Genomic DNA, 27,644 nt, shown 5'->3' on the forward strand with positions numbered 1-27,644 from the left:
GTTTAAGATCTTTCAAATCTAAGGCTGTCACACATTTTAATCTGGTTTGTAACTGTTACATACGCTTATAATATATTATCTCTAACTGTGCATGCAATGTTTTGTATATAAAGATATATATATATATATTGTATACAGCAGGGCCCCGCTTCTCGGCGCTCCGCTTTTCGGCGATCCGCTAATACGGCAGCACCGAGAAGGGGGCCGCCCTGTTGAATTTGAATTTGCGCAGGCGCAGAATGGGCGGGTGCGCCCGGCGCGCATGCGCAAACCGCAGGTTGCGCATGTGCAGACCGCAGGTTGCGCATGTGCAGACCGCAGGCCGCACATGCGCAGAACAATGAAAATGTCGGTTTGCGCATGCGCAGCACTGAAAATCGCCGGATCCGCTTTCCGGCGATTTTCACCGTTCCAGAGGCCCGCCGTATACCCGGGGCCCTGCTGTATATCAATTATGTAACTATGTATTGTAACCATGTATTATATGTCACCTTAACTCTATGCCAACCACATACTTGAAAACGAGAGGTAACTCTCAATGTATTACTTCCTGGTGATGTAAATACAGAGAGTAGCCTTGCTCACCTTAAAAAAATACTAATATCAGCAGTATACTTGCTCTTAGTGTACCGGTGCTCCGTGGTTCAGGGAAACAACATGTCTGGTGTAGTTTCAGGGTATATGAAAGAAATAGAAGGATCCAGGGCACTTCGGATTTGCAGAGAAGAAATGTATTCTTTTAGTGGCACACACAACGTTTCGAACGTATGCTAAGTTCTTTCTCAAGTGACTGGCCTTGAGAAAGAACTTAGCATAAGTTTGAAACGTTGTGTGTGCCACTAAAAGAATACATTTCTTCTATGCAAATCCAAAGTGCCCTGGATCCTTCTATTTCTTTCATTTACTTCCTGGTGAAACATTTTTTATAAATAAATAAATCTACATAAACCAGCTCCGTAACAAGGCGGGCCCACCCAGGAAGAATCATTCTTACCGTGAAACGTATGTCGGCACATGCGTGTCACTGTCTAGTGACGTCACGGTGTATTGTGGAAGGGGGTTTACGATCCTGTAAAATCAACACCTAAATAGCTTAAGACCCCGTGCCTCATCTTTAAATATTTTATTATTACTGAACGGCTCCACCTACATGGCACCAATACGGTGCTAATATGTATAGGGGGGGGGACCATGACTCCATGTATACCACCATTTACCTCAAGGCTTTACATATGATACGTTGCGACATTGTACAACGTGCCTTGCTATTTCTCACTGCCGTTCACTATGTCTCTAAGTGCCACACAATCGCCATGACCACAAAGTAACTTTACTGTCACTTTTCTGTTGATGAATCAGTACACCTACTAGTGACACGCTCCGATACACCAACTATTGAACGTAACATACTGATCCAACAGATTTTTTCGGGGTTACCACACAGCCTTACCTTTAACAGGGAAAATACATATTGCCTGACGGCACCCCTGAGATATTACCAGTTGTTTACTAAGTGGGCCCCTTATGGACTTCTTAACGTAGCATTTCATGCTAGTAACGTTTACTAAAGAGCTACCAGCTGAGGAGCTGCAATTTGATACACCATCTATTTTGTATCATCTGCACCTTCTTTTACCATAACTATATGTCCACTGTGACACCACACAAAATTATACATAATGGCGTCTCCAGCGTAACGGTGTATCGCGTACCTTTTATCACTGCCTCACCAGGTTGTTTGGTAAGGCTGCGCTTATAGTGCCGGCGATGGCGGCAGCGACGTCGCGTCGAAACAGATGCATAGCCGCCATTGCGTGCGCTTATAGCAAGCGCGACGCGTCGGCTTGGTCGCTATCGCTGGAAGTCATCTCAATTTGATTTTTCCCGCGACCGTAGCCTGACGTCGCCGGCACTATAAGCGTAGCCTTACACTGCCTCGAGGATCAGTACACCCCTTCTCTGCCAGTTATACCACTCCCTCGCAGTTGCTTGGGGGTCGCCCACGTATTTGGCGGCAGCCATCTTGCAGTACTTTATTTAATCAGACAGGCCGTGGTCCTTGCAGTATCCTGATCTAAATGTAATACATTTGGGTAATTTACCTGCACACACACCCATTCACGCACTAGCCGAATGTAGTACCTCTCCTACCTTTTTTTAATTTCTGTGTGTGTTTGTCATTGTCCATGTCCGCATAATCGGCCACATTTTTGTCCCCACCAATCATCATCTATTTTTAATTTTATATTGTATTAAATAAAATTATTTTATACTAATTCTATCGTCCATTACTTATACCTAGCTATATCAATACCTACGTGGAGTGTATTTATATAGGGACTCTGTCCATCCCTTTATGCCCCTCACCCATGCACCATATCATTGATTAATCAGAGAAACACTTGATAATTAACAAAAAATCATGATGCAACAAACATCAGCTCCTTCAATATGTGCAGGTCAAGAAATGCCTCAGCCGCTTACTGCAAACTAGACTGCATGGCCCCTGTCTCTACTGGTGTCAACGGGAGGAAGAGTTTCAGGTGGAGGAAGTCCCGTGTTGGCTGCTTCTATGCAGACAGGACATACGGACTTCCACCCTTCAGCGTGTCTCCGGGACAGCCGCTGCATGCGGTGAGCTCTCACCGACTTCTCCCAAAATCGGCAAAGTCTCACTAGTTGAGGGCACTCACCTTCCAAATAGTAGAGAACTCTTTGAAAATTAAACCATACAGTCATAAAGTGGGCAAAAACAAGATTTCAAAACAAGAACATCTATGCTTCACCGTATGCTATTGGGCCGACCTTGTTTTTAATATGAATAAACCTTTGTTAACAAAAAAAAAAAATGGCAGACTTCCTTCTACATGTATGTCTGCATATTTTTATTCACGAAGTGTGTGGCATGCTGAATGGGACACGTCCATGACGTGGTGAAGCGTTGGACATCGGTGGGTCTCGTCCGCGAGGGTGCTGACACAATAGGACTTGCCTTTCCCTGAAAGCATTCTTTCAGAGCAACCTAGCATAGACAGGTATCGGCCGGGCACCAAACACAGGTTTTTTTTAAATAAATATGCTCAAAGCCTGGAGTAATGTTAAAATACCAGTCTCTCCGCTGCTTAGTCTCACTCCACTGCCCCTGAACAGAGCTGTTTTGTAGAGAGATTTAATCATTTACTGATCAAGTAGAACTGTACTTTTATAAATCAGCATTTAATCAGATTTCTTTTCATACCGTGTTCACTTTTTAAACTGTGTAATTTGCCGAAACTGACTCACAACAGGTTGTTTGCATTTGGGGTCAGCCAACTGATGACTATGGTTTAAATAACACTAGGTTCTGGGAGACAGGAACATGCTAGGATCTTATTGGTGGCACGGAGCAGGCGTAAGGAATGCTGGGGAAGAAAAAGGGTTTCTGGGAATCAGGATATTTCCCAGCATGGAGGATTTGTTTTATTTACTTACAAGCAGTTCTTAGAAAAGAAGTAGCAGGCGGGTTATGTATAATGGGTTATGATACTAGCAGTCGCAGGACTGGCATGATCATCGGGATTACCCCTTCTGTGTCTCTTGTAACATCATAACCTAGTCTTATTGACCGGTGTTACTAAGCATTCATTACATGTGCTGGCAGATAAGAACCACTTAGCCCGTTGAGTTTCTTTCCTATTTAGGAAAGCTTTGCGTCTATCCCAAGCATTAGCATATTCCAGGGAACGACTGGTTTAGAACAGGGGTGGCCAACGCCAGTCCTCAAAGGCCACCAACCGCTCAGGTTTTAAGCATATCCCCGTTTCAGCACAGTGAATGACTGAAGCAGAAGCAGGGATATCCTGAAAACCTGACTGGTTGGTGGCCCTTGAAGACTGGAGTTGGCCACCCCTAGTTTCGAACAAGAGGTCAAGCTCTGAAGTGGGAGGCTCAGGGAAAACATACTTCTCCATGGAACTGGCGGGCGATGGATTCCCAGAGTGGTTTCCCAACAGCGGTCGGTGGCAGTGACTACCACATACACAAAGATATAACACGTGGTATAGAACAGGACCCCGAGATCTACAAAAACAATGAACAGCAGCAGTACATAAAGGTTTTTTTTTTATTATTTTTAATTTAGCTAGTGCTGCTTTTTTTTTTTTAATTAATTTTTTAATAGCAGCAATAAACACTAAAAATGTATCGTAGTGGCAGTACTAATCATTTCCCTGGCACATCTACCTCCCACCGACAGGCTGGGAAAGGAGAGCAGTTGGTAATCCAAAACACAGGTGCTCTTTACAAAAACGTCTTCGCTCACGAAGGGGGAAGAAAAAAAAAAAAATAACAACAGTATAAAACGATATGTTGAAAAACTGCATGCAACACAAAACAGAGTAAGAGCCTTCGGGATCTACAGTACCATCGGCTAACACTGCTCAGATGGCTGTGTGGTCACCTTATGCTCTCGGGAGAAAACCAGCTGGATCCTTATAATTGCCATGTAAATCCGTTTGAAGCATGGGCCTCAGCCCATGTTAAATTGGTTGTACACATTACAACATTTGCAGGCTTTTACGGGAGAAAGTTGGAGTAAGTTCTCTGCGTGCATGCAAAACAGGAATGAGATAAAGATGCAAACCCTCGTAGCCAACAACTCCCCCTTACCCCCCCCCCCCCCCGAACATTTCGTAATGAATTTAAACCATGTAAATCGGCTTCCTTAAGCAAATGTAACCATTCTAAAAAGCAAAAGGTTTGCCTGCTTTGGTTCCTTTTGGAAATTAAGCAGCGTTTGCTTTTCTTTAGAGCCTTTGAATGGGGGAGTGTTTGTCAAAATCAAGTAATTTTGTTTTACTCTTCGCTTATCCTGTCCTTAGAGAGGCAGATCAAGACGAGGGTCAGACAAGGGGTTCTGTCTGTGCAAACTCTTGTTGGACAGTGACAGAAGGAAGGGAGCAGTCAGAGAAAACCAAACCCCTCCCCAGTCTCAGCTCGTCATGTTAAGAAAACAACTCTTAAAAAAAAAAATGCACAATTAAAAAAATACGCATCTTTTTAGATTTTGATAAAAAGGCATCATTCACCCAGATGTGACCCCCTTAAACATGTCAACGCCATTAGTGCACTTTGGTCTTAGGAAGAACTGCCCCTTTAAGAGGCATTAAAAGCAGTCACAAGGATGCCTTAACCCCCTTGTTGCCGGAGGGGCCTGGGGACGTATTGCGATGCATTGCAGGCCCATCTGGCACCAAAGTGGTCAGCTCTGCACGAGAACCTGTGGCCCTTCCTCTTGCTAGCGCGTAGGGCGAAGTGGTGCGTAGGAAAAAAAAATCATATTAAAGACAACATGTTGTAATAAATAATACAACAAAAGCTCCCCCAGTGTGTGCTGCAGAGCAGCGAGTCTGTAGGTGCAGCTCCCAGGAGCAGAGATTCCAATGGTTATAACCCTGAGAAGTGGGTGGTAGAACGCAGGAGAAGCCCTACGGGGGTCCTAGCTGCCACCTCCTGTGGTTTGCTGTACGGGAGGAGTGCCTGTGCCTTCTCAGGATCGGGAAGAGGGTTTATTCCAGTCCCAAGCAGTAGTTAATGACTTGTACCAGTCCGATGATGACGGGCTGCCATGCAACTAGGTACCGTAGCCAGTCCAGAAGCTGCCCGTACATGACGTGGGGTCTCTCCCATCTGGGTGGAATCGGGTTAAGGAAGTACAGAAACTGAAGCAGACAAGGACCAGTGAGTAACTACTTATTCCCATATTTTAGAAACCACTTCGTCTCGGCACTCTTACATTTCTTTACTTAAATCAGCTGCCTCCACAGCTGCTGGAAGGCTGTTCCATGGATTCCGTTGAGTGACAAAGAACTTCCTCATTCCCCCCCTCATCCTCCCACCCTATAGCTCCAGAGCATGAGTTTTTGTTCTACCATTCATCCTTCTATGACAAATGCTCTCATCGTGTTCTTCATGTCCCCTCCACCCTTCTTTCAAATACACGTTAAGGTCATTTAGTCTTTCCTAAAATAAAAATACAAGGAGGGTAGCTATACATAGGGGCACAAGCTGCAAAATCTAAAACAGAAGCACGTGTAAATTCCCTGTAGTTTATGATACCAGTTACGGGGAACAACACGAGATCTTCACAGGTTAAATTACGGTGTACATAGCGTTCTAAACCTGGTCTCTTATTCAAGTGCAGACAGAGACCTGAGAGGTTGCAAAAGCGGTGTACACATTGTTCATCTGTGAAGAACATTAAAGTTGCCCCCCTAAAAGCTATCACAACCTACCACAAATCAGAAGTACGCCTGGACCAATACAGCTACTACAACTGTGAGCTAAGACAAACAGATGCAACGGGGCACGTTTGGCATTCACCAAGTGAACCGAGAGCAACCCAGCTCTGGGATTCAGGACAATTTGATGTGGCTTAAAAAGGAGATTACACTGATAAAACCAGGGCTAACATATTACCCTTTAGCCTGTCGCTCACCAATTATAGGTAGAATATATTCTTAGAGAAAACCCCCATGGTGCATAGGGAAGTAAGTAATGGTGTTACTTTGCAATATCCGGACCTTGTATATATGTAAAACCAGGGCTAGCAATGATACGGACTCAGCTGAAAGGCTAAATCCCCATTCCACAGCACATTCAAGGAGATTGACGAAGCGCCAAAAAAAAAAAAAAAAAGCAGAACTAGTGCTCGATCCCCGCGCTCATTGACTTGAATAGCAGTTAACGCCGATCGAGCCCATCGAAACTTGGTGAATTCCCCTTGATTGATAGTAAAGGTTACACATTAGGGTGAAGTCGCGCTGATATTTTTGATCGGCATCTGTGTTGTTCGCGGCAATACTGGGCGTTGTATCTTAAGTTTGGAAAATGGCAGAAAATGCTTGCTCTGCATTTGGCATCTTTCTATTACCATAATAAAACCTGTCATTTCGGTGGGAGTGCCCAGTACTGGTGCTTTTTAAATGTGCACGTCTACATGTTTATTTTTTTTAAATATTTCTTCGCTGTCCTGAACGGGAAGGGGCCAGCAACGTAATGCAACTTAAGTCCCTATGCGGCAGCAAAACATTTGATTAATGTTCCCGCGAGAAAGCTGCAGCATGAGGAGTGCAGGTTACTACTTTGTGCCGCGGAAAATATTTTTGCCCTTTTATAGATAAGATTGGGATACATATTTGAAATGATCGTTCCCAATCCAAACTCGGGGTTTCCACCCTCAAAGACATGAGATCGGGTCCGTGACCTTGTTGGATTCAAGTCGTCTGCAATACTTCCTCGAGACAGACATGCAGGACATAAACCTTGCTATATTTTTAGAATATCCAAAATAACAATGACAATGCAACACTCGCACCAAAGTCGTGGCATGATTTCCTACAGAGCTGTAGAGGATTTTTTTGGATTTGTTTGCACGTGACCAACACTAGTCTAAAATGGGGATGTTAACGGAATATGAGCAGCATGTGACCGTATTTATATCAGTGGCTGATCACTTCCTTCCTTTACTGTACAATGTTACACAAGGTTTCGTAGTCATCGACCTCACGGGGTTATATTGTAATCAGAAATAGGAACCCAGGAGGTTCCTAACGAGTGCTGCTAGATTACAAGTGATGGTTGCCTGGATCACAGTTAATCTGAAATGTCCTTACTGGATCACCATTAAATCCAGTATTAGCACTATATTCCCCCCCCCTCCCCCCATCCAAACATCTACTAATATATTCCAGCTATAATAATATCCCTTCGTTATCCAGGTTATCCTCCAGTCCGCTAGTTTTCTGTTCAAGGCCGTTTTCTCTACAATCCTCATCTCCGGTGCACGCTCACCTTAAAAAGGAGCGGTTCCTGTCGCTTGCAGGTTTTGTTTGTTTGTTCGGAGATAAACTGCGTTAATTTTAGGCCCCCGGGAACCTCTGGCTCCCGCCACATAACGGGGAAGGTGCCGCCTATCTGCACAAGCCCCTCACCCCTACCACACGCAGCACTTATCACCCGAGATCTGACTCCAAGACTTTTCATGGTCCCAAGGTTCAGCAAAGTATCCGGCCGCTCCTCTTACCGTGCACCCCACAACTGGAACAACCTACCGGAGACTCTCACAGCCGCCACCAGGCAAAGTTCTTTCAAAACTAAAGCCGTCTCACATTTTAATCTGGTCTGTAACTGTTACATACGCCTATAACATATATTATCTGTAACTGTGCATGCAATGTCTTGTATATAATGTATAACCCTGCTCACTTAATGTAACTATGTATTTGTCATCATACCTCTGTGCCCAGGACATGCTTGAAAACGAGAGGCAACTCTCAATGTATTACTTCCTGGTAACACATTTTATAAATAAATAAACAGGTAACATTCCCTTCAGGGGATACAAGATGGCAGTTTAAATCTACCGCATTACAGAGGCCAATAGGAAGCCGCAACGTCGTCCGTCGAGACTTCCTACTGTCCCGCGTTACACAGGTATTTAAATAGCAGGAAGTAACCGGCTGCTCCTTTTCCTGTACATATCTCAGGAAACAGGGGTCCCGCAGAACTGAAAATAATCTGGTTCATCTCCAGGGACCCCCTGCTTCCCATATAAGAGAAAAAACAAAGGGATCGGGGGCTGCTCCTCAGATTAAGGACTTTATTCTCTATAGGCTATTTTAGAATCGCCCCCTAAACCGCTCACTTGCAGATCCCTGCTTGTGGATCGCCTGTCTCTGCATCACGGTCCTTCACTCCAACTTCAAGACATCTGAAAACTGAGCTTTCTAAATATGTATTTCAATAGTTCTGTATGCCGACTACATTAACCAGACGCGCGTACTTACCATCTCGTTTCTAAACCAACATAAAATTAATCACGTCTATCCCGTATGCCCAATATACCACTTCGATTGCATTCTGACAGGGACTTCGATCATCCAATATTAGATTTGATATTTGAGGCTTTTATAACTATTACATTTCCCAGTGTTAAACACCATCTATAAAGCGTTGCATACATGGAACGAACATAAATAAGAATATCACACAGCTAAAAACGCTTAGTTTTTGATGAATTATAGAAGAGAACAGACCCTCTAAAGTATGATGTGATTCGCCTATAATTACTGCACCCCCTTTGCTCGTGTGATGCTTACAGCCTGTTTTAGGGATGTTGCCGAACCCAAATCTGCAACGGTTTTAATATTGAAGACCCTGCAGAACATTACCGCAAAACAAAGAGAGTCAGCAACTGGGCCCTATTGGTTTTTTGCGGTTGAACTTTTTGCACAAGCCGACTGCTACATTTGTGCACGTGAAGGTTACCCAAGGACATTCTCCATATGCTGGAACATTTCCATGCACTGAAGGTCTTGTATTAGATTTGTACTTCTACAAATTGGGTCCTTACTTCCTGCGATCTTTCTCGGAGCGCGATAACCGATCATTACTATTAGGAGCCCAACGTACTTAAAGGTGACGTCATACTTATGGAGGGAGACAAAAAGTTACGCCATTACGTTTCGGTTTTACATCCTGTCCACGCATCCCATCACTTTAAAAATCTTTAGTAGATTTTTACTTCAGAATAATACTGTAAGATAAGCCAGCCAGCTATTGGGTAGTATTTAAATGTGCCTAATGTTTAATATGTTTAATGTTTAATATCACATTGTAGATCTAGGACTGTTGACCCCAAGCATTAAGACGGAAAGTATTCTGTACCCCATGCCCATTCCCCACTAACTCCCCATTTTATTTTCTGTAACCATGTGTATGAGATATAGATATATATAATACTGATGTAAATTGATATGTGAAAATTATCACAATGACAGCATGTTTGCATAGAGCTGCTCTGCAACGGTGCTATGCTAACGCTAACCCTGCCAGTTCTCCAGAGTCCTTTCCTCAGTAAGGTATGGATGCAGCATCCCTAATCTTGGCAAAAGGATACGGGTTACTGAACATCCTCTTCAGGTCCACCTTCTCCTTGCAGTATGGACACGTCTGCTTCTTCCCCACGATGCACCAGCCGCGGATGCAGAATTCGTGGAATCTGATGAGGAAGGCAGGTTAAGGGAAGTATTTGGAAGAGACTGAAAGACACTGGAGGTGCCTCTATCGCAACAGATAGAAAACCAGCTTCCTTTAAGTCTGGTTTATTTGTCCAACATGAAGTGGCTTCCGGAGCTGGAAACAGCTGGTTTCAGATTATATTTATGATTCCCTGATTATTATTTTATATGCAAAACAAATTTGCTGTTTTCTGCTTTAACAGGTTTGTAGAATATTAAGTCTCTGTGATAAAAAAATTTTTTTTAAGTAATCCTGGAATATTACATTTCTACTAGAATTAAACAATGGTAATTACAAGTAGCCACATGCTACATGGTACATGCATTCTGTTTCCTTTTATTTAGGAAACTCACCTATAACAAGTTGTGATCCTGTGGCACAGCCCAAGGTTTCTACGATGTATAAATACAAACTACACCCATTAACAAAATACATAAGCCACCACACACATGGTTCACACACGCAGACACCCCAAATACCGTTGAGGTTCATCAGTTAAGAAAATAAAAAAGTTACTCAACCGCCCCATATGGGGCTCAGCGCAGGAGAGTCTGCGGTGCTGGTGTCAATCACAGTGCTGGCTGGCAGGCAGACACTAATGTCACACTTTGCTGAATTTTAACCAATCCAACTTTCTTTATACAAAGCTGTAGTGGTTAAACTGAACTCGGTTATTTGAGGAGGTTCAATGTCAGCAAAGGAAATTGCATAAAGCATTCAGCCCCTCAAGTCAGTACTTGGTAGAAGCACCTTTTTCTACAATTACTGCAATCAGTCGTTTGGATCGGTCTCCAATAGCTTTGCACAGTAGGATGGCGACATGTTTCCCCATTTCCCACAGGAAAATTGATCCAGGTCTGATAAGTTAGTTGGGGATCGTCGATGGTCGGCAATTTTCAAGTTTCGCCATAAATGTTTGATTGGATTCAAGTCTGGACTTTGACTGGGCCGCTCAAGAACATGAAGCATCTTTTGTTCAACTACTTCAGTGTGAATTTGGCCTCTGCTTCGGGTCATTGTCCTACTGAAAGTCCTCCCCAGTGTCAGAGTCTTGGCTAACAAACAGGTTTTCCTCAAGGGTTCGCCTGTACTTTTCACCATCCATTCTCCCCTCTAGCCTGACCAGCTTCCCATTCCCTGCTGAACAGAAGCGCCCCCATAACATGGTGTTGCCACCACCATGCTTGACAGCTGTGATGGTGATGACGGGGTGATGCGCATTGTTGGGCTTGCGCCAGACGCAATGCTTGGAATTTAGACTACAAAGTTCAATTGAGTTTGCAAAAAAAAAAAAGTTTAGAGATGATACTGCAGACATGAGGAAAAGGGTTTTGTGGTCAGATGAGACAATAACGTAACTTTGTCTAAATTCCAACCACTACGTCGGTCGCAAGCCCAACACGGCACATGACCCAGTTAACACCACCCCAACTGTCAAGCATGGTGGTGGTGGCAACATCATATTATGGGGATGCTGCTCTTCAGAAGGGACTGGGAAGTTTGTCAGGGTAGAAGGAAGAATGGATGGTGCAAACTACAGGCGAATCCTTGAGGAAAACCTGTTTGGAGTCAGCCAAGACTCCGACACTGGAGGAAATTCCCATTTCAGCAGGACAACGACCCGAAGCAGAAAGCCACAGTGAAGTGGTCGAACAAGAAGATAATGAATGTTCTGACTTGAATCCAAAATATTTATGGCGAGACTTGAAGATTGCGCCGTCCATCGACGATCCCCCAACAAACTCATCAGAACTGGGTCAATTTTTCCATGAAGGATGAGAAAACATTTTACCATCCTACAGTGCAAAGCCAACAAGAGACCGATCCAAAAAGACCGATAGTTGAAATTGCTGCAAAGGGGGCGTCTACCAAGTACTAACTTAAGGGGCTGAATACTTCTGCAACTAGTAAATTTCCTTTGCTGACATTTAATCTCCTCCTCATATAAGTGTTCCCAGTTTAAAATCACTAGTTTTGTAGCTTTGAATAAAAAATAAAAAAAAGTTAGTTTTTAAAACCATCAGTTGCATATTTCCCATTAGGCCCTGGGCCAGCATAATTTTGGGGCGCCAAAAATGTCCGCCCCATATACTTTTGCCGCGCTCACGGCCTGGATGGGAAGTCACATAGCAGTTGCGGCCGCCTCTTTATCTGCTGCAGCGTCAAACGACAATGGACAGTGTCACCGCTGTGATGACACACGGCGTCAAAAGACGTCATGATGCTGTATTACCATGGCAACGGGACGCCATGTTGGTGACGTCCGTGCCATCATTTGTTGCTGTGGTACAGAAGGAGGGTGGCAGCAACAGCTAACTACCATGGGGCGGCGGGTTTTCAAATCCGCCACCGAAAACTGCGCAAACATTATTTGAATTTCAACAAAATGTGACACTATTGGTAGCGGGTGGACACTTCTGCACAGCACTGTATATATTAACCTTCCCATGAGGCACCCCTTGGATGCTGCATTAGAAGGAGTGCTGGTCATTACTCTGTGCCACGGAACGTTTCAGCAACTTTCTAGTTCGCTTGGGATAAATATTTAGAATGTTCTCAATCCAAACTCATAGTTTACATCCTCACACAGATCGGGTGCATCACCACGTTGATTCATTGTCAGCTGCAATACTTCCGAGACAAACATGCAGCATGTATAGCAAGGTTTATTACAAGTCACGACTTTATCTCCTATTGAGCTATACGGGAGGTTTTTTTTTTTTTTTTTAAAGTTTTTTTTTCATTTGCGTGACCAACTACTAGTCTAAATTAGATTGTCATCAGCACATGACAGTATTCATCAGCGACTGACCACTTCCTTCATTTGCTGTATAATGTTACACAAGGTTTTTTTGTAGTTATTTACCTCCCAATGAGTTGTATTGTAGTACGAAATGCCTCTACTGGATCATTAAATCCTGTACTAGCTCAAACGTCTCCCCCTCTTGTACAAAGACCAACCCATATATTCCAGATATATCTCTCCATCATCCAACACACGCGCACGCACACGCACGCGCACGCACGCACACTTTAGAGGGCATTGGCAGCAGGTAGTGTGACAGCTGCTATAACTTTCGGAGTCTTTATACAGAAAAAACCCTTGTGCCAGGCAGGACTGTGCGCTCATCCTGTACCGCAGGGGGGCTCAACTGCAGTCCTCAAGTCCTGAACAGAACAGGTCAGGTTTACAGGATATCCCCGCTTCAGCACAGGTGGCTCAATTAGTCCTTGGTTCAGCACAGGTGGCTCAATCAGAGGCTCAGTCTGGGAGGGAAGAGGGCTTCAGGACTGGAGTTGAGCACCCCTGTTATACGGGCTTGGTGTTTACAGCATGTTCATATCTTGCAGTCCCAGCATGCTCCTTCCCCTGGCATTTTGCCGCTCCGTGGCACGTTAAGGATACACATGGTCGCAGGACAGCCTGTATGTATTCTCGATGATACCCTCTTCGTTGACATCTACAAAGATCTGCTGCCCGCACACCGCGCACACGCTGTCCGAGAGGTGCTTCGTGGGCATCCCTGATGCGCTGTAAAACTGCAAAGAGATGACAGACACCTCAGCCACCACGCACATTTATATCTGGAGCTCGCCAAAGGCTTCCAAATGAGTAGCCGAGCTACACTCACAAAGGAAAAATTCAGTGAAAAACCTTAAAACGGTGACCCAGAACTCGCCACTAAAAAAAACCCCAAAATATTTTCTTTTTACCATTGCACAATAATTTGCTGCGGTTTTTAGCAATCCCACCCTTTAAAAAATCTTTCGTTGAACTCTGGAGATAGGAGTTGCTAAAAAAATCGTACTTCCCCCACAAGGTTAAAATGTCAGCCACCAATCATACTTATGAGGCCAACAGTGGTTGCCATGCCAACAGCGGAAGCCAGTGAAAATAGACGCCGGTAAAAACAGCGCCCAAAAAGATATGTTAGAAAAGATATAGACCGGCACAAAATAAACTCAGAGGAAAATCGGGGTGACTAGTGCCTGCTTTTTAATTATTATTTTTTTAAACCCTTTAAACATATCGATTAAAGGGCGATTCTGCGAGTCTTATTTTGAGTTATTTGTTAAGTCACATAATAGCTGCTCCTTCTGAACAAATAACATTCTGCAATCACTGCTCTATACTATAACACAATATAAAAAAAAGGTGACTAAGACCCTACCTGAAAATACAAAAAAAAACAAAGTGACACCAGCCCTACATTTTGAGAAATCTTTGTTTCAGACACTGCTAGGTAAAAACAAAACTTTTAACATGTGCTATTTCTTCATGGCATCTTTATACGTTTTTTTTTTTGTTAATTTGAAACTGAATGAAATACAGGTTTGAGGAATGCTGTCAGACACCGAACATCACGCGGACAAATGTTGTGACTTATAAGGTCAGTAATGTATGTATGTCTGTCTGTCTGTCTTTATTACATACATTACTGGCCTTATAAGTCACAACACAATTGTCCGCGTGATGTTCGGTGTCTGACAGCATTCCTCAAGCCTGTATTTCATTCAATTTCAAATTAAAAAAAAAAAAAAAATGTATAAACAAAAACTTCTCAAAATGTTGTTTGTGTGTGGCTGTTGTCACTTTTTTTGTATTTTCATGTAGGGTCTTAGTCACCTTTTATAAATAAAAAAAAATCCCTACTCCTGCATGTGTTTGCTTTACGGGGGAGAGTCACAAAGTTTAGATAAGTCAATAGCAGTTAACTCCAGATCGAGCTCCGTGAATCCCGGTGTAAAATCTGTGAGGTTCATTGAGGGTTAAAGATCGAGCTCTGATATCCGTCATCGGAGCTTTGTGAATGTTTGTCGTGTACAGTAGTACACTTTACGTGTATTCTTTCAGCGGCACACTTGTGTGGGACGTGGGAGGGGGCTTGCTGAATCCCCTCCGTCCATACGTCTCACCCTGAGCCGAGGCCAGCAGCAAGCAACACATTGCCGTGTCATTTGTTTTTCAATCAAGTTGTAATTGGAAAAAAACACCCCGCGCCAGCACACTTTGATAAGAGACACACACAGGTTGTTGGAGCAGCAGTGCAATAAAACGTATGTGAGAATTCTGTACATGCATCTCTCCCTATTCACAGGCCAGACTCCCAGATCAGGAAATCCCCTGATCCCCAATGCATGTTCAGGGAAGACCAATAACTTTTTAGGAATGGGCATGGGTGAATGAGGGGATTATTGGGTGCCTCTAAGCGAGGGAGATAACCATGGGTCTGAAAGGAGGGGCATGGCTGAATTTCCCCCGAGTGAGTTAGCTTTCCGTCACCGAGTGGGTTGGGGGCGAAAGGAATCCTCTCTGCAGTTGTATACCATTTTATAAAAGGGATGGAAATATTTGCTTAGATCAGCGATTTCATATTTGTTCTGAAATTCTGCCCTTGGGAAGTCCCCTTCAGAAAATATCTTTACATAACCCGTTTTGACGTTAATCTTTGAAAATGCTTTTATCTGTTTTTTTTTTATTTTATTATTATTTGTGTTACTGTGCTGAATTTTGAAATTATAAGTATGATGAGCAATAACAAAAATAAGTGTGTGTAAAAGTATGTTTTTCTGTGTTTCTTATTGGGTTTTTTCCCCCTGCATTTTAATGTTTTGGTTTAATGCTTGTAAACCCAATTAAAAAATTAAAAAAAGAAGAAGGATCGCACGGTTTAATTGCCTCTTTAAAGATGGCTGCCGGAAGCTTTAGGGGAGTTTTTGAGCCATTTATAGGGATTCTTTTTCTGTTCAGTGTTGTATATATTATTCATCCCTTACACGCACCTCCCTTTATCATTAAGCAGGGGTGTCTCTCGTGTGCCCTTATAGGTTCACCCACAATTACTTACCCCAATTGTTGATGCCATGTAATCTGCGCACATCTCGGCAAAGTCCCGCCCGAGTACCCCGTAATAGAGGCCATAGAAGAGAAGGGAGATGCCGAAGTCCATGGCGTCTTCTGGCTTGATTCTGCGATTGGAGAAACGTCACCCACGTGAGTGCAGATCAGGCAGGCGCAACGCGAGCGTTACAGAGGGCGCAACACGAGCGTTACAGAGGGCGCAACGCGAGCGTTACAGAGTGAAAAGGCCTGTGCTAAGAAGCTGTGTAATACGCTTATAGGGATCCATGCTAAAAGGGACAAGCAGCAAAAGATGACTGTGTGCTAATTTGCATGTCATTTCCCAGAATCCCTGGCTGCAGTGGAAGCACTGTATGCCAAGAGATAATGGGGAAGGGCAGGGTTGCAGGCCTCTCTGTGGTCACACGCGGGATTTGTATTTGCTGTTCAGTAAGTTACCAATAATATATATATTTTTTAAACCACGTGGACATTAACCTCTATGTTGCCAAAGGCTTCTGCAAAACAATACAAAGCAATGCATTATCCTGCGGCCGTAAAGGGGTTAACCTCCAAACTGCTGGGCTGGGGGGAAGTGCGAGCGCTTTGTTTTGCATTACTCAGCAAGTGAGGGGTTAATGAAGCAGTGTAGAATGGAAAAACAGCTTTATAATATATCCACCAGAGCGACTGTTTTCAGAGGAAAATCCCTATTAAAGGCAACGGTGTAAACAGGCGTTTCTGTGAACACAGAAGGACTCCGTTACTAAGGGGAAGAAAACCCCAAACTCACCGGAGCAGCAAATTTAGTCCAAATAGAGTGAACATCACTGCGATATATCCCACGATGCCAGTCGCGTAGCTCATCTTGTACAATAGCAGGAACCATTTATAAACCAGCCTGGGAACAGAGACAGAGAGAGAGACAGAGAGAGAGACAGAGAGAGAGACAGAGAGAGAAAGAGAGAGAGAAAGAGAGAGAGAAAGAGAGAGAGAAAGAGAGAGAAAGAGAGAGAGAAAGAGAGAGAGAGAGAGAGAATGTTGTTTCACAAAATATAATAGTAAAAAAAAAAAAAAAAAAAACACAATTATATATTTTAACATTTTTACCGTATATTTTTTGAAACAAATTGCATGAGCATTTTTTTGTGCAAAGATGTTTAAATTTTTTTTTACAATTAGACAGACGATCTTAGCGAGCTTAAACCCCAAACCCGCAACATTATATATTTATTTGTATCAATACAAGTGCAACTGGGAGTGTGACCTCACGTACACAACCGTACACAAAGAAGCCCCAAATGCACATCCAACGTGGCAAATTATTTCCTTCATCGCTGTTTTTTCTTCTCATAAGTATGACCCATAATTATAGGGGAAAAACAGAGTAATGAGCCCAAAATGTGCCATACTGAATTAGCATTGGGGCTTTGTCCAATGTTTTTATAAACAGCAAGAAATATATCTAGTGCCATCTAGTGGACAACCGAGCTCAAGCAGGCGTTGGTCACTGTCCCCGTGTAATGCGCAGGACAGATGGAGGAGTATCAGCATCTAAAACAGGATAGTGGGTTGGACAGGTTTCCACGGTTTGTGTTGTCACACTTAGGAACAAAGAGGGCGGGTGACAGGTCAGTGAATGGGTATCGGTGTCATTTACATCGCTGACTGGAGAAAAGGGCGTTCTATTCCTCCTTCAGGTTAATGTAATGTACCCACCTCTCCTTCCCCGACTGATAACTAAACGGGGAGGGTGGGTGGGTATATGGGGAGGGTGGGTGCTATACCGCAGCAAGACAAAATGGTCAGATATAGAGCAAATTAAAATAACGGGGGGGGGGGAGAGAACAGGGCAATGGGGGTGGGGGGGAAGGGCAAGACGGGTAGCGAGAGAGGGAAGAGGCTGCGAGAGAGAGAGATACAGTAGGGGTCCTAGTAATAATGCAATAACTGAACTGAAGGTAAGCAGGGGTGGGCTGGTCATTTTGGTTACTCATCTCCAAGGCTGACTTAACAAGGAGCAAGTACACTGCCATGTGAGATACGTTGAAAAGTAAACCGTGCATCCCCTTTATAAGGCACACAACGAAGCACGTGCAATAGGTCCGTTGACGATGCTCCTGGCACGGTGTATGGTCGTGTTTGTTCACGGCATGGACCATTTCTTCTGTCTGCAGATGACAGGTCGGCCCTCTCACTCCACGAGCAGAAGTTGGCAAAAAATAAAGCGCAACTGCGGCGTATGAGAAAAACACCAAACAAGGACACACACCAAACAAGGACACACACCAAACAAGGACACACACCAAACAAGGACACACACCAAACAAGGACACACACCAAACAAGGACACACACCAAACAAGGACACACACCAAACAAGGACACACACCAAACAAGGACACACACCAAACAAGGACACACACCAAACAAGGACAGGAGACGAGAAAAAGAGGGACCAATAGTGTCAAATATCCACGTTATAATGCACAGCACATAACATTTGTACTCGCAAACATCTCGGACAAAACGGCTTACAGCGCTGAGCCTCCGGGAGAGGAACATGGAATCCCTTGTTCCATTTGGGTGGCCTGCGCAGATCATTTGCAGTACTTCACCGTTCTCTTCCAAGGCACTCGTTGCTTACTTTCTCCTCCGTGCAGGGGCTTACGTTCTGTACGTCTCACTGGCGCTCTGTGTTCCAGGCCCCCTCTCCAGATGGATACGCTAGATGCTCATCTGTCCTCCGATCGGTTGGCTCTGTTATCTTCTCCTACGCTTCGACAAAAATCGGAGGACAGATGAGCATCCAGCGTCTCCACTTGGAGAGGAGGCCTGGAACGCAGGGCACCAGTGAAACGTACAGAACGTAAGCAACGAGTGCCTCGAAAAGACGAGAACGGCCGGCAGGTACTGCAAACCATCTGTCCAGGTCATCCAAGTGGAACTAGGGAGCCAATGTTCCTCTCCCGGAGGCTCAGCACCAGAAGCCATTTTATCAGAGATGTTTCAGAGTATAACTTTTGTGCTATGAACAACAATTTAGATTTCATACATTTTACACTATTGGTTACTATTTTTTCTCCTGTTTATTTGTGTGTTTGTCATACAGCTCAGAGTTGCGCTTTTGTGTTGTTGCCAACTTGAACTTCTGGAGATTGCTCTAATTGGAGGGCTTTGCAACAGAAAGCAGCACCTTCGGATATCGGCTTATTCCTTAGGAGACTGTGTGGTAGAACCGTATCTCATACATTAATCTCCATTTAGAATTGGTAGACCATTAGACCCCCTGTGTTTATAATATTATCATTTTGTTTGATACATGCACTGGTGTTTCCCTTACTACTAAAGTAGCCACGTGATTCATTCCCTTCCCCCAATTCCCCACACTTGTTACCAGCCCTCTCCCTCACCTGGGAGTGGTCTGTTCTAAGGGTTTGCGGGTCGCTCTGTAAGTGATGAAGGCTGTAACGATGGAGAAGAGGAACCAGAGGACAAGGAATCTCCACCAGTGGAGCTTCACTGTGAAGTACACAGGGACAATCCACATCTGGAACAGGGTCACCATCTGAGACGAGAGAAAACCATTTTACAGGCTGAGCAGAGAGCAAGGGACCACGAGAAAGAGCACAGCTTATATGTACCGCTAAATGGAACACCTTTTTTTCTTGTCATAATAATAATAATAATAATAACAACAACAGCATGTTCTTGTATAGCGCTGCTAGCTATACGTAGCGCTTTACAGAGACATTTTGCAGGCACAGATCCCTGCCCCGCAGAGCTTACAATCTATGTTTTTTTTTTGTGCCTAAGGCACAGGGAGATAAAGTGACTTGCCCAAGGTCACAAGGAGCCGACACCGGGAATTGAACCAGACTCCCCTGCTTCAAGCTCTCAGTGCCAGTCAGTGTCGTTACTCACTGAGCCGCTCCTTCTCCTGTACTCCATGTACTCCTTCTGTGCCTGTGTGCTGTGTGTTTGCATTCAACAAACCATAGTGTTCACATTACATTCAGCTTGTACAGGAGCGGCAAACTCCAGTCCTCAAAGGCCACCAGCAGGTCAAGTTTTAAGGATATCCCTGCTTCAGCACCGATGGCTCAATCAGTGACTCAGCCAACGACTGGAGTTGGCCACCCCCGCTCTAACATTTACAAATGATCCGGTTCTTTTATACATTGCTTTGTATTGTTTCTTAACTGGGCGTCTTTGGTTGTCATGGCAATGACGCACAATGTGGGGGCGGTGGTCTCATAACGGAAGGACGCGTGACATCACGAACGCACCGAGTCGGGATGGCGTGGAGGACGCCGCCCACCATTCGCCATGCCTCCTTCCGGACCTGGCGTCTTTGGAGATTGTGCAAAAAAAAAAAAGGCTACTAAGATGGTGCATGAACTACAGCGAAATACCCGCCGGGAAAGACTACAGGACCGTAATATGTACCACGGCGGTTAGAGGCCCCGCGCATCCCCGGAGGCATTTGACGCCGGAGCCGAGCAGGGCGCGAGAGCAGGCCGGTGGGGCGCAGGGAGAAGAGTTTGCGCAACCCTGCTGTATTGTACCTTTCCCTGCGTTTGGTCTCTTTTATAACCTTAAATGTTTTCTTCGTTTTGTAACCTGTGAAGCTTTGAGTCCCGTTGGGAGAAAAGCGCTATATAAAAAGTTATTGTTATTATTATTAAGTGCCTCTTATTTGTTGTCAAATTCTGTTTCTACAAAAGTGTGCGTACGGAGCATGTACTGAAATAATAAAGTGGTAGGGGACAAGGAGAGAAGGAGGTGGGGGGGGGAGGAGAGAAGGAGGGGAAGGAGGTGGGGGGGAGAGGAGAGGAGGGAGGTGGGGGGGGAGAGGAGAGAAGGAGGGGAAGGAGGTGGGGGGGGAGAGGAGAGAAGGAGGGGAAGGAGGTGGGGGGGGTAGGAGAGAAGGAGGGGAAGGAGGTGGGGTAGGAGAGAAGGAGGGGAAGGGGGTGGGGGGGGGTAGGAGGGGAGGGGAAGGAGGTGGGGGGGTAGGAGAGAAGGAGGGGAAGGAGGTGGGGGGGGTAGGAGAGAAGGAGGGGAAGGAGGTGGGGGGGGGAGGAGAGAAGGAGGGGAAGGAGGTGGGGGGGAGGAAAGGAGAGAATGAGGGGAAGGAGGTGGGGGGAAGGAGAGAAATGAGTTCCACATTCCTTGTTTTGTGTATTAAAAAGTTACTGTATCATTTTTAAGGGGTTAGAATTGTAATTACTTTAAAAATCGACCTTTTTTGGCTAGTTCAATTGGGTACACAATTTGAAGCCTACAGCGAACTTTTCATCCCTCCCCCCAAAAATGAGGGCCTGCAGACTTACACCCTTCTGTTCAGATTTGTAGAGTATTTACCATTTTAGTGCCCCCCCTGGTTAAATGCAGAGCATTGGCTATTTGGGAAATGTAACCCATGCAGTGCATTGGAGCCTCGCCTCGCCTCGCCCTGGCTTCCTCATGCAGCCGGTCGTTGTACGAGGGGAATAGAAGAATGCCCGAGAGCACCTCCTTACATTGTAAGAGCGCGGGTGTCTCTGCTTCCACTGCACCAGCAGCAGCTGCGCCACCACCAGCGTGGCGATGAGGATGAGCACCATCTCGGCGTGCATGGCCTCGTGGCCGCGGTGCTTGGCGTGCATCCGGGCATGTTCCACCCTGAAACCAGAGAGGGCACAGTTACTGGGGAGAAATGAGGCGCTGCAGGGACATTATACACAAGGGAATCTGGGCGGGGGGGATTGGCAATGCCATAAATGCGTTACCGTTTAAGAACACAATGCATTAGATTACAGGGCTAACATCTCTAGTGTGGGATACATCTCTTATAAACAAGTGGCATGTAGCACTGATAAATGGTTGGCTGCGATACCTTTTAATGAACTTACATAAAAGGTTCTTCATACATGTGATTGTGCAGAAGCTTTTGTAAGCTCACAAGAACCGGTGGTGTTTCTCATTCAGTTTATGCGACACGGTACTGTCCCCAATCATGACCTCAGATCCCTGCATGTATAAAAGGGTCCTGGCTTGGAATTAGACACGCTATTGGATTCCAGGAGGTCCCTTCGGCCCAGGCATATATCCAACCGTATTCAACTGCCAGGGCTCAGACGATGTAATCCCTATGTACGCGTGTGTCCAGGAGACTGCCTATCTGGTGTGCTGGGGGGGAGATACGCACTTTGTCGAGACGCCCTGCCTCCTGCAAGTCCCACACTGCTTTGTATATCTACCCTGTTGTTAAGAACCCGTTTGTGAAGTAAGAGTCCTAAAGTATCGGACCAACCCAGAGGGACCAGGCTGTTTTTGTGTTTTTTACTGTTTTATTCCTGTAAGAAAATAAGCCACTCATGTTGGCTCCATCTGAGCCTGGTGTCCAGTCTCTCGTTACCCTGCTACAGGCTGGCCATTGCATAAAAAAAACTTCAACGCTACTCATCTTTGTCTCCTAAAACTTCTATAACTTTGAAGAGCTAATAAAAGATCTGCATTTAAATTTGCAAATAGTAAAACACCATCAATAATACATGATGCACAGCACATATTCCCTCCGTTGCTGTTGGAGGCCTGCAGAGCGTGTTGCTATGTCAATAGATCTGCCAGACTGCAAACAGACATCTCAAACAGACAGTGTGTAACCATCTATGAAGAACTTTCTCCAACAAATCAGTGGTTTTTTTTAATACATGCGCACGCACACGCACAGGCCTGAGAGTGCAGTACTCAGATATAGTATATTTAATGGTAGCGCGCACACAAGATTTGAAAAGGTAAACTAAATTCATTATACAAGCACCAATGCCTCGAGCCTCACTTGGGGCCTGTCTTAAGGCTGGAGAAATGTCCCGGGGGGGAGGGGGGAGAGGAGGGGAACGGGGGGGGTTAACGGGATGTCACGGCTTGTATAATACATTTTATTTTACTTGTCCAAGTTAGTGCCAGCCATTATGTATCCTACACGAGGGGGGAGTCGTGGTGGTGTGTGTCTATACACACACGTTTGCTTTATAATAGCACATTTCAGTGGCAGCACTTATATTGCATACATCATATTTATATATCCAGTAAGGGAGATAAATGTGTGTTTCATCACAAAGACTCCACACGCCACTTGTATACAAGAGATGTAACGTACAGAAGAGAGATGTGGAAAGGCCCACTGTATGATTGAGGGGAACCTTTCCTGCATGAATCACTAGTCATGTCTTCAGCAATGAATGTGGATAGCTCTGGGGTAGAGGGGAAGGTTACTCACCGCCATCGTTCCTCGGGGGCGAGGTGAGACAGATCCACCTGAAGGATAGAGACAGAGTGTAAGCATCTCTATATCGGTGTCTGCAGCTTTAGGGCTTTCAGTATACATGGTATCGCTTTCCCGCTTCTGCAAAGTACAAACCTAACACATACACGCAATACGTGCAGCTGGGATGTGCCCAAGCATCAGCAAAACACCAGCATCCTGACCCTCAATGCTGTATAAGGCCTCGTTCAGGGTGCAGGCTTCGGAGGGAGGGCGTGCTGCCGTGCGAGCTGCCGTGGGACACAAAGTATTCAAATTGAATACTGGTTGTCAGGGTGGCGGCTGCCCTGTCTCCGAAGCCCGGAGTTGACGCTGGCTACAGTTTCAATAAACGAAAAAATCGTTTTTTGAAGCTGCAGCAGCGTCACTGGGACCTCGGCAGCCAATGAAATCATTCTTGAGAATGATTTCATGACTGCAACTTGGATCCCTAAGCTGCCGTCTGTAGCCCCGCCCCCTCCCCCTGAAAACGTCTGCTGGGGATGAACACACATCGCCCAGCAGACTGCCGCCCTCCCTCCCTCCCTCCCGCCCTCCCTCCAACTCCTGTCTCTGGCACCCTGAACGAGGCCTTAGAGTCTGAACAACAGGAACCTGCTCATTATGCAGTGACATTGTATTGCTGCTAAGCCAAAGTAGGCAGAATGAAAGGCCCGGCGAGCTTTGGACAGCCCTTGCACACTGGTATGTCGGAGGAGACCTTGTTAGGTCATTAGAAGATATCACGGCTTAAAATGAATCTCACACATCCCCTCTTACAATGCAAAAAACGCCAGAACAAATACATCTAAACCAGGGGTGGCCAACTCCAGTACTCAAGGGCCACCAACGGATCACGTCTTCAGGATATCCCTGCTTCAGCACAGGTTGCTCAATCAGTGGCTCTGTCAATGATGACCACCACCTGTGCTGAAGCAGGGATATCCTGAAAACCTGACCTGTTGGTGGCCCTTGAGGACTGGAGTTGGCCACGCCTGGTCTAAACCATCTACTAAAGTCCACTCCACTGGAGCAAAAAACAGCAAAGTGCTCATAGCAATAAATACCAACTACAAGCAATGGGTCTTTTTGTGCTTTGATAAATCTAGGGCTGTGATTTTGCAGCAGCTTTGCCCGCATTTTGTACCCGGGAGACATCCACCGTGAATGAGGAGTGCCTAATTCTCTTAAGTCTGTGGTGTTTAAGCATTAATGGATATTTAAAGGATTTTTTTGGCTCATCGGTTATATCTGCTTCAACAGTGCATCAGGAAACGGCTTTGCTCGTACGCACAGTTCCAAAATATGCGGGGTGGGAAAACAAACCACCTTGTTACCATCCAACCGGAAGCAACTGTCCGGGATGACAGATGGAAGTACTCTGCCGGGGTTAGTGTGCATCCTCCGCTGCACCAGTTTAATCCTCTGTTTAGCAACATCTCCACCCCGGCCAGCTGCAGCAACAAGAGGCCGGATTTTATTTCACCGGCTTCCAGTGGTTTGGATGAATGGTTCCAGGAAACTATTAGTTGTCCACAGTGAGTGATGCGATGTTCTGCTCCCCGCACACGGGGTTTTGTGGTGTTTTGGCTTCTCTGTCCATGGTGGACTTGGGCACAAGGTCTTGAAGTGATCTTGTTATAAAAACGTCCTACTTCAGGCTCACGGGGAACTCCAGGTCCGTAATCAGTGTGCTGTGAAGCCCCTTTCCTCGCTGGAGAAGATTTTACTCTCCCATTCATTTGAATGGAGCTGCAATCTTCTCCAGCACGAGGAAGTGACTTCAAAGCAGATTGAGAGTGGGTCTACATTTGTTTTTTTAGTTGCCTGCCAGCTGACAAGATATTGGCTTAAATGGGAAGTCCAGAGAGAGAGAGAAAAAAAACATTTGTATTTTTTGTAACTAATTCTCAATGTAATCGGCTTTCTTGGATTGATGAAATTCCCCCTGACTTATTTGCTTCCTGTATAAATATGAATGTTACTGTTTTCTTTGAGTATTTGTAATTGTTTCCCATTTTTTTTCAACTAATTACGCTTCCGTCACCAGCCAAATATAAAAACAAAGCTAGAAAGTATATTAAAACTGGTGTAAATACAGTTACATTGCCGATCCAAGCAGTGGGTTATGAAAAAAGTTAGATATTGTAAAAACCCTCCTTGAGCTGTAGACTTTAACAATGGTGAATGTTACCGTAGTAATATAGGGATACATTGAAGCTGCTCAGTTTCACTGCCTGAAGGATTGATTGAAACTAAAAGGCGGCCATTATGTTAGGCACACAATCAGAATTTTTACAGATGTATAACAGGAGCCGCAAACAATTGCCAGCTTAAGTAAGAATTCTACATTGTTACATGCTTTACATATACAAATTAGAATTTTTTTTAAAGAAAAAATAAATAAATAGGGGGGGGGGGAGAGAACTGTAGTATTGCTGCTTTAAAAAGAGAGGACCCCACCTCCGTTGTGGTCGGTTAGTCCAACCAGCCCCATGAAAACTAGCATTTCACCATGATTCACTGTAAAGGTTAAGGCTTAGGCCGTGGGCATGGTCAGCGCTAAGCCGCTGACTCGCGCTGAGGCAGCGGAATTACCCCTGGCACCCTTTAGGCTAAGGCCCCGCACCCTCAGTCAGCGCGCCCGCACTGCAGACAGGCGGGGCACTGACAGACACAGACCGCGATATGCGGTCTGTAGGGAGCGGGAGCCGGAGGGAGGGGTGTGGTTTAAGCAGAGGGGGGCGTGGTTTAAGCGCAGGGACCCGCTGCCCCCCCCCCTCCACGGGCTCGGGCTCCAGGGCTGCAGGAGGGAGCTGCTGCGGGCTGCCCTACTCACACGCTGACACTCAGGCACACACACACTCAGGCACACACAGACAGGCACTCATGCACACACACACAGGCAGGCACTCACGCACTCAGGCACACACACACACACACACACACAGGCACTCACACTGCTTTCCCTCCACACTCTCCTCCCCTCCTCCCGAAGCCTCCCCTCCTCATTGGCTCACAGCCACACCACGTGACGCGTCACCGCTTGGGATTACAATTCTCTTGAATCCCCTAGCGGCTGACGCGTCACAGCGTGTAGTGAGCTGTGCCGTGAGGGGGGGACTGGGACCGGCTCGGGAGGATTCCCCTGCTGGTGGGGAACGCTCGTGCGGCCGCCCGCGCCGCCGGGTGCAGCGGGTCCCAGGCCGTAAGAGGGCAGCGTTAGGAGGCGCTTCCGCACACTTGGAGGCGAAGGAGACAGCACAATTTAAGTTTTGGCGCTGAGGGAGCGGAGGGCCAGTCACTGGCCCGCCCCCAGACGGTGCGCGCACTAAGGCCAAGGTAAGTACCCGCTTACCTGCAGCCTCCACGCGCCTCCGCACGGCTGCTGTCTCTATGGACTCAGCCTAAGGCTATATTTAACCTACTGTACAGGTAGTCCTCGCAATCCAATGCTTCACTTTACAACGAATGGCATATCCAATGCAACCCTAAGGGCCGTTTTTCGACGGCGGAATGCGTTATCCAACGCTCACCGCCACTGATTAACATGCGACTCGCTTTACAGCGGTTTCACTATCCAACGCTACTTCCAGAAGGGATTCCGGTGGATAACCGAGGACTGCCTGTATTTCATTTCATTGCCTTTTGTCCTGGGCAGGACTAGCCTTTAAAAAAAAAATGAATGTCAAAATACTTACCCATCAGTCACCTGCATTTAACCTATTCAACGTGTCACCGGTTTACGTTGTACCTAGGAGGGACGGCCCCTTTAATGCCATTGGTGCACGTCAGTGTAATATGCAGGTGGACAACCTGTGTTCCAAACACTGGGGCGTGCGAAGGACCTCTCTATTATGGTAGATTGTTTTACAGTCGGGAGACGATTAATATTCCCCAATGTCCAGAAAACAAATTCAAACACTGAAAAGCTGATGGCACCGGAGCAGGGGACAGCGCGCCCCTCCCAGTCTCTGTTTTTGCATCACTTATGGCGGTCGAGGTTGGTTGTCAAAATTCAGATTCGCCAGCGAGAAAATATATGAGTAAAAATCTGCTGTGTATAATATAAATAGTAAAGGAACTTCTCAAGGAGAGAAAGATGCGTCGCACAGCACAAAAATAGATGAAGGCTGATGTGGGATAAAAATAAGCTTTATTTGCACAAGGTGCAAGCGAGTCCTCTTTACGCGTTTCGGCCTGGAAGGCCTTTGTCAAAAGAGAGGACTCGCTTGCACCTTGTGCAAATAAAGCTTATTTTTATCCCACATCAGCCTTCATCTATTTTTGTGCTGTGCGACGCATCTTTCTCTCCTTGAGAAGTTCCTTTACATTGCTGCATCAAGCGTCTGCACGCTGAGTTCCTGCTGGCTTGCGGTTTCCTTCACTGAGTCTGCCGTGACGTTATCAGCAAGTATCGTTCAGGCCGCCGGTCAGGTGACCGCCCTCCGCGTCT

At 45.6% G+C, this 27,644-nt stretch overlaps 1 protein-coding gene across 2 annotated transcripts in view; it reads right to left on the reverse strand.

Annotated features, from left to right (window-relative positions):
- Positions 1 to 4,084: 4,084 nt before the first annotated feature.
- Positions 4,085 to 27,644, reverse strand: part of RNF121 (ring finger protein 121) — a 33,425-nt gene continuing 9,865 nt past the window's right edge. For both annotated transcript variants that reach the window (XM_075592818.1, XM_075592819.1), the window contains exons 2-9: positions 23,165 to 23,202; positions 21,423 to 21,564; positions 19,314 to 19,468; positions 16,695 to 16,802; positions 15,909 to 16,029; positions 13,466 to 13,599; positions 9,938 to 10,039; positions 4,085 to 5,667 (exon numbers count right to left, since the gene is read on the reverse strand). In XM_075592818.1, the coding sequence (XP_075448933.1) occupies positions 5,547 to 5,667; positions 9,938 to 10,039; positions 13,466 to 13,599; positions 15,909 to 16,029; positions 16,695 to 16,802; positions 19,314 to 19,468; positions 21,423 to 21,564; positions 23,165 to 23,202 (921 nt within the window). In that variant the 3' untranslated portion in view covers positions 4,085 to 5,546. The remainder of the gene's footprint in view (positions 5,668 to 9,937; positions 10,040 to 13,465; positions 13,600 to 15,908; positions 16,030 to 16,694; positions 16,803 to 19,313; positions 19,469 to 21,422; positions 21,565 to 23,164; positions 23,203 to 27,644) is intronic.

This window comes from Ascaphus truei, chromosome 3 (genome assembly GCF_040206685.1).
Source record: "Ascaphus truei isolate aAscTru1 chromosome 3, aAscTru1.hap1, whole genome shotgun sequence".
Taxonomy (NCBI): domain Eukaryota; kingdom Metazoa; phylum Chordata; class Amphibia; order Anura; family Ascaphidae; genus Ascaphus; species Ascaphus truei.